Source organism: Phoxinus phoxinus, assembly GCF_949152265.1.
Source record: "Phoxinus phoxinus genome assembly, chromosome: 20".
NCBI lineage: Eukaryota > Metazoa > Chordata > Actinopteri > Cypriniformes > Leuciscidae > Phoxinus > Phoxinus phoxinus.
The window spans coordinates 10,980,305-10,988,234 of NC_136895.1; the positions used below are offsets into that span (position 1 = coordinate 10,980,305).

Below are 7,930 nucleotides of genomic sequence, written 5' to 3' on the forward strand. Positions count from 1 at the left end.
AAAATGATCCATGCCTTAAAATAGCTTGAATGTAACTCTACACCCTTGTTTCATTTAGTATACACAGATATGAATATGCTAATTAGCTACACCTCCACTCACACAATCTCACAGATTCACTCCGCCAACTTACTGAGGTAAACGCTACACAATTGTATCACTCTTTACAACATTGGACACATAACGGTAATTAATATGATTCACCATCTCAGAGTCAGTCAGCTGCCTTCTAACAATCATCATGATCAGAAACGCTTTAAACAACTCAGAACGTCAGTGGAGAAAGGCATATAGTTCATAACATCGTGCTATATTTCTAAAACTAACCGATTTTTCATATCAACAGAAAAATATACCGGGATAACCTGGCATCACTCGAGACTCTCCTGCTAGTTCAATGTTAATGATATGCTAAAGCCCACCGGCACATTGACGTGATTGTTACAAGGTAGTTTGTGACGTCAGAAACACCAGCGATTTTAAACTGCGTTTTTGAGACTATTTTTTTTTTTCACTGCAGTTTTAAGGAGAAAATAGTCAGCAATGGTGTTGACATGAATTTGCACATGGTTTGTCTTAAAGCACATTAAAACACATAGACATATAAACAACATTAAAAATTGATCTTAACTACAGGGGGACTTTAAGCAAAAGTCTCCAATTAAACACATTGCTGTCTGGGAGAAACAAATAAGAAATTAAATAGATCTCCTTTGTGGTTTTCCTTCCTTATGTAAAGAGCTGACTGACAAAGCCACACAACTTTTCTTATACATAATGGCAGTAGGAAAAGTTAGCACAACAGAAGTAACTTGTAAAGTAAGTAGTGAAGTGCTGGAAGGAGAATTGAGGGATTGTGGGAAGGCTCCTACACTCTGCGTGTGGGGGGCCGCAGGCGGCGCAGGGCCCGGGGGACCTGTTGGCTGTCCAACTCGGTCTGGTAGAAAAACATCCGTATCAGATCATCCAAAAGTACCCAGGTAGGCAGACAAAGCAACCTCTAAAGAAGAGAGAGAGTTAAACGGCATGTATAGTAGGATGGTTAATGAGTCATGTTTGTTCCAGATGAATGTCATATTTAAATCCAGTAATGAATGCTATTAAACACAAAACGTCATTTGAGATGTGGTGAAACCGACACTGGGAATTTCCATGATTTTTTAAAATAAAGAACAAATGAGGTAATTCACCGGTCATGCATGTATATCTCCTGTACCACACACATATACAGTATATATATACATATATACACACACACACAAATGAAATTAGTGAGAGTGCGAAAATAGTATTTAAGTCTACAGGGTCAAACGTGCCCAAAGTTGAAGAAATACCCTTAAGTTAAATCAGAACTGACAAGTTAAGCTGACAGACAGTGACTGGATGTACAAAAAAGAGAAGTATCGAAAACAGGAACAGTTTCCTGGTAATTCAACAGTGCTGTTTTACAACCACCGAAGCACATGAACGCAACAATTACCAAACACAACTCCCACCAATACAACATGACCAGGATGCAACCGTAAACATTCACGAAATTTCAAGATTGACTCACCTTCATGTAATTGTTGAGCTCTGGGATCCTGCTTTCTGCAATCTCCTTTTTGTTCCCCATAAATACCTTACCTGAGGCGAAACAAACAAGCGGAAGAAATAAGTATTTAAGTCTCAAAACAAATTAGTTTGTAAGCTAAACAATCAAAAGCTAGCTGAAGGGTGCATCTGAATCTCTTTACTGCTAACGCTAATCAGCACTTAACGTAATGTGCGCCCCAAATATTACGCTAAATTACTTTATCATTTCTATTTTTGATTTCACCCAATGGAAATGTTAATAATGTGGGTGTTGGGCAATGATGCGAGTAGCACCAGAGTGTCATTCTCAAACGCATTTAATGGGATCTGATTGGGAGAAGAAAAATGAAAGGGGATCCATTCATACAAGTTGGTTGAATCAAATTTTAATACCATTTTAATGGCTATGCAATAATTCCCTTTCATCCTAAATAAATCTCCTTCTAATTCTCATTGTGGTCTCACAAGTTGACTTCTCTTTTCTAATACACTTCTTTATTATAAATACACGTTGAATAAGCAAGGAGTGCAAGCAAGGAGACGTCCCTTTATACCACATCAGAGCAGACACTGCTAATGTCCTCGTTTAATCTTTACTTTGCATGATACTACATAATCATATTGCTCATTGACTCACGCAATCAATAGCCATGAAGACAGTAACATCCAGGGCTAATTTGTAATATAATTGGGCTTGATTAACATGGCTCCATTGGGTTCAGGTTTAGCTGGAAGGGAGCTTTGAAGAAGCTTTGGTGGAAATTCAAGGAGAGACAGTGAAGCCTGTCGGCTCACAGTCTTTTAGGTGACCTTAATGTGTAGTGTGCCAAAGAACGACCTCTCCTTCCTGCTCAATTCAATTATATACATATTTGTTTGGTCAAAGACAGAGAAAGGGACAGACAGGGAAAAAGAACATGAAACAAAGAGAGAGAGACAGCGAGAGTGCTGAGACATAAGGCTGATTAAAAAGGGATCAGAGATGACGTTAAAGACTAATGAAACTAGAGTAGATAACACTACTACGATGATGCAGAGGACGTTACTATTTCTTCTGTTGGGTTGGTGTTGAATCAAGTACTGGTTTTTAATCAGACAGTTCCATTTTAAAAAATGGTTTCAGACATTTGTGAACTTTCAAACCAATTCAAACAAGATTCTAAACTTCTGTTTTTCTTTCTGTGAAGATAGATAAAGCAGAAGGATATGAGGACGGTTAAAAGGATGCTACCCAGCTCATTTTCCTAACAATGCAATGCTGTCCCTTTCTTCTGTCTTTGCTGTTCCCCCTCCAAATCTTAGGAGTTCTGGTTAATCGGTAACTTTGTGGGAAACACTTCAAGTATTCAAAGGATAAAGTCCACTTAAGGAATGAACTTTGACTCTGAAGGAACAGCATTGGAGAGAATCGGGATAACTGGTGTGGGACAGTGGAATTGGGGTATTGGTTAGGCCTAAGGGCAACCACCACAAGGAGTGATCTATGATCTGGTGTTTTGAGATCTTTCTTCCAACCCTACGACTGGTTCCCCTCTCAAACCCATGGGTTTCCAATCCTGGTCCAGGACAGCCAACAATCATGCCAATTTTAGCTCCAACTTGTTAAGATTCTAGTAATCCTGTTCATTACCTTTATTTAGGTTTGTTTAATTGAGGTTGAAGCTAAACTCTGCAGGAAGTAGTTACGACTTTTTATCTCTTAGGTGGTACTTGTCTCTTCCACTTTTACCTCATCCATGTCGACAGTAATTCGAGGTTGAATGTCAAGTTTTGGGACTTGGGTCAGATTGTCAGAGAGATGACATCAGTTTGGTGACATTCCCGATTTATTACCATTGCGCCCTTGAGCGAGTCACTTGACCTCAGGTTGTTCAAGGACCTGCGTGTCCAATCCTGATCCTAGAGGGCCACATTTCTGCAATTTAGTTCAGCACCAACCGTAAGCAAACACAAATCAAGGTCTTGAGGATAATATATATATATATATATATATATATATATATATATATATATATATATATATATATATATATATATATATATATATTATCCAAAACTTCCATGCAAGTCTAGAAGGGTAGCCCTCTAGTAGCAGGATTGGAAACCCTTGCTTAATGTGGACTGCTCCTGCAATAAGTTAATGGTGTTGTTGTATAGGGGTCATATGATTTTTTTTTTATGTTTTCCTTTTCCTTTAGTGTGTAATGTATCTGTTTGTGCATATATGAGATCTGCAGTTACAAAACTCATACTCTCCCACAAAGAGATTTATCTCACAGAGAACGATGATCCAGACCTGTCTAAAACAACTTGATTGAGGTCTAGATATTACTTCCTCAAATATCTACGTCACAATGTGCAAAAAGGCATACGCAAAGAAAGAAGACGAGGCTTTAGTGAATTGTAATGTTGTCGTAATGTTGCCGAGACTATTGGCGCTTTTCCATTACCAGTACCAGCTCAACTCGACTCGGCTCACTTTTCGCTCCGTTTTCCATTGCAGATAGTACCTTCACAATAGTACCTGGTCATCATAGCGACGCGACACACACCCGCTACCCACACACACAGGACAATGGAGGAAATCAAGTGTATGCTGTTTTACATAATATTAGTGATGGGTATATCACGCAATCTCTGGCCAAACTATTTAAAAATGTCGGGGTTATTCAGGATACTCCGTCTGGCGCGTGCAATAATGACGCAGTGAATAGTGACGATTCTCTCTGACCAATCAGCAGTCTGCCGTGTTTCATGTCTCATTTTAGTATCGCCTCAGCTCGCTCAGAACCTCACCGAAGGTGATACGTAAAAAAGTATCTGGAAGCAGGTACCAGTACAACTTTTACACAGTGGAAAACCAAACAGAGTCGAGGTGAGCCGAGGCGAGCTGGTACTGTGTAGTGGAAAAGCGCCATATGTGTTTGTATTCCCTTTGTTGGGAATCAATGGTTAAGATTTATTTATAAAATTGTTCCGGAGCAACACGACCCAAACGTTTGCTTGTGCTCAGTGCATTTAACAGAGGGCAGCTTCATTAACCTGTAAGCACAGCAACGGCTATATAAAAAGACCACTTTGAAATGTTCTGATCAAATCGGGCTTGCAAAGTTGGTTCTGATCGATCGGCTTGATCATTCGCATTTTCAGAATCTGACCCTGGCTCGAACTGATACGGTAAAATACGGTATCGACATTATTAAATGTGTGTTTGCAATTGCTTAAAGTCCCCCTGTGGTGAAAATCAGGCGTTTAATGTTGTTTATATGGCTATGTGGTGTTTTTAATATGCTTTAAGACAAACCATGTACAAATTCATAAGTCAACACCATTGCTGAGTGTTTTCGCTGGTGTCACAAACTACATTGTAACCAATTAGGTCCATGTGTGATCGTCAACGAGTGGATGAGCTGGTGCGAGTGAGTGGAGGAGGCGGGGCTAATTTGTATATTCATGTGGAAATTCAAGATTTTTAAAAAAAATATGATTGGGGACTTTAAAGCCTTGGAAGCTGAAGCACGTGACTATGGTAAGGGGCGTTACATTTCCGACACACGCTTGAGGTGTTTGGCCAATCAAAATGCACTCGGTCAGCTGGCCAATCAGAGCACTTTGACCAGGCTTTATCGAAATCAGTGCATTTCAGACAGAGTGGGAATAGAGGAGCTGCAATAATTTACAGTATGTGAAAAATAATGTTTTTGTTAACTCGTTATTATACCACATAAACAAAAAACTAACTTTTAAAATATGACCCCTTTAAGCAAGAACTTTCAATGAAAATTTACACAATACATCTAACTATTAGTTAGAACAACTAACTAGTTGTTCAATTCAGTTCTGTTCACACTGCACAAATGTAATGAAACTTCGCTCACAACCTGAGCTTTTCAGGAGTTGAATTCATTTATAGAATGTGGATGTCATTCTTCATGGGATTAAGCACTCACAGTAGTGTAGAAGCGAAAACCGTATTTAGCTTTTTATTTAAACGTATTTGTATGTGGCATGTGCTAGTGAACCTAGATTTCCTCAGATCTCTATCACACTGTTATTTAGTGGAGGCTGTGCAGCTGCTTGGTCACAGACCTGGCAGGACAGGTAGTTGGCAGGTGTAGGATCCCGTCGGGGCTTCAGATGAGTACTTCAGCTCCAAACTCTGGTGCAGAGCGAAGAACTGTCGATACCTTCTGTAGATCAGGTACTTACTGTTGCCTTTGGTCTTCACCTCAATCACGAATATCTGCAAGAAGATGATAAAGAACAAACAAATCAAAGGTGTGTAGTGATCAGTTAAAAAAAAAGATGCAATACAATGGCATAAGTCATCAGTCGGACACATGTACCAGGCAAACAATTAAAAAATCATTCCAGAATGAATCCCCCATAGGACAAAATTTAAGAAAATATTTTTTTAGATATCTTTAAACTACTAATCCTTTGTAGGACAGGTGTATGCTGTTGGGTAAACATAAGCCACAGGTTCATTTAGGCAGTCGAGAAGGCAGATCAATTATAAAAGACAAGAGAAGAAAGATTTACTACAGGGTTCAGGGAACTCACAAAGTAAACAATGAAACCTTTCTTCTCCTCAATATCAGCAATGGTTGCCGTGACTGGGATGTTGTCCGGAAGCTGGTCGAAATCACTGTAGGACAAACAAATGTTACAAACATTTTGATTATCACAGAAAATATGTTGTTGCGTTTTTTTTTTTAATCAAAAGTTATTTGTTTTTTGCACACATACTGTATGTGTATGACTTATGATTCTTTGTTGAGACACTTACATTTTATTATTATTATTAAGTAAAATTTGTTTATGATTTAAGCTTATATTAAAGTTGTCTGAACATACTTTTTGAGATGGGAATACTCTACTAGGTGGATAAATCAGTTTCTTTAACACAATTGTATTTTTTTTCTGAATAATTAACATTATGCCACTAATTAGCTTAGTCTGAAAACATTAATTTACCCCACTTTGGATGTACATCATTTTTTCTAACATGATTAGTAGGCTACTGTAGCCTACATCATACAGTAAAGCATGAGGTGGACAAGTCTTGACTAGAATAGCATTATTGTTCTACACTAGACTGAGTAGTTGTTTAATAGAATAAACGGTGCACTATAGGCTACTATAGATACTAGCTAGGCATATTTTAAATAATAGCTACAAGATGAACTGCGGTTGCACTTTATTTTACAGTAGGCTATGTGCACTTACAATGTACTTAGAAAGTATACTGGTAATATGAGGTGTTACATGTTCAACATGGGTGTAACATGGGTTAAAGGTAGGTTTAACTGGTTATTACCCAGTTATTGTAATAGTAGGCTATACATGATCGAGGAACAGGAATGTAAAAATAAAGTGCCACCATGAACTGAATAGTAGGCTACACAAACACTACGCCCTGAAAGTGTGATTCATAGACTCTTCTATGATTTCATGAATATTCATGAGTAAATAGTAAGATAATAAAGACATGATTCCGCTCACCTTTCATCGCGCAGCTGTTGAGGGAGAGACATGCTGGATGATGGCAGATTCAGAGCTCTTCAAACCCTCACAGAGAGAGGCAGACAGAGAGACTGATCAGTAAAGTGGAAGTGAAGCTGCAGGTGGTTTTTTGAGGCGGGTTTACAGTTGCACGTCAAACGGGAACCGAAAGAGTCTTTAGTATAATGAGTTCACGCGCTTTTAGTGGGTTCAGAAACAGCACGCGACGGAGCTCAAAAGTATGGAGACGCGCTTGAAATGTTTCAAATGGAAACAAACTTTTTTAAAGTTTTATTTTTATTTTTATGACGCGTAAGAAATAATAAATAAATAAAAACTCAGCGAAACGCTACGCAACAACCAGTGCAAGGTGCATTATAAGAACGTGTCCAGTAACGCCCACTTACCTGACAAGATGAGAGAGAAAGAAAGCAACCAACATGTATAATAATATATTAATAACAATTATATTATTTAGACCTGTCGTTGGTTCATTCTCGTCGAGTGTAGTTGAATCTCTTTCAGATCAGTAGATGCTCGACCTTGAGTATGCGAGGAATTCACTCGCAGCTTCTCAGACTGCATGTCAACAGGTGAGACCAGTACACAGTTGCATACTACGTGCTACGTGAACGCAATAGGTTCATGAAATCATTTAATTTCTTCCACAGAATCATTTAAATGAGTGGTTGATTATGATTTCACTTATCTAACTTTAGTTAGTGTGTGTAATGTTGCTGTTTGAGAATAAACAACATCTGCAAAGTTATGACGCTCAAAGTTCAAAGCAAAGCCAGATATTTTATTTGACAGAAATCACTTTTTAAGGGCTAGAGACATTCCTCCCGGG

At 38.5% G+C, this 7,930-nt stretch overlaps 1 protein-coding gene across 2 annotated transcripts in view; it reads right to left on the minus strand.

Moving 5' to 3' along the window:
• The window catches only part of ncf4 (neutrophil cytosolic factor 4), a 28,329-nt gene extending 20,652 nt beyond the window's left edge, over positions 1-7,677 (minus strand). The window contains exons 1-6 of one of the 2 annotated variants that reach the window (XM_079592176.1): positions 7,561-7,677; positions 7,081-7,094; positions 6,139-6,223; positions 5,665-5,818; positions 1,556-1,626; positions 873-1,000 (exon numbers count right to left, since the gene is read on the minus strand). In XM_079592176.1, coding sequence (XP_079448302.1) covers positions 873-1,000; positions 1,556-1,626; positions 5,665-5,818; positions 6,139-6,223; positions 7,081-7,094; positions 7,561-7,665 — 557 coding nt within the window. In that variant the 5' untranslated portion in view covers positions 7,666-7,677. Of the gene's footprint in view, positions 1-872; positions 1,001-1,555; positions 1,627-5,664; positions 5,819-6,138; positions 6,224-7,080; positions 7,476-7,560 lie in introns of those variants that run through there. The other variant, XM_079592177.1, reaches the window with a different exon arrangement.
• Between the last annotated feature and the right edge of the window lie 253 nt (positions 7,678-7,930).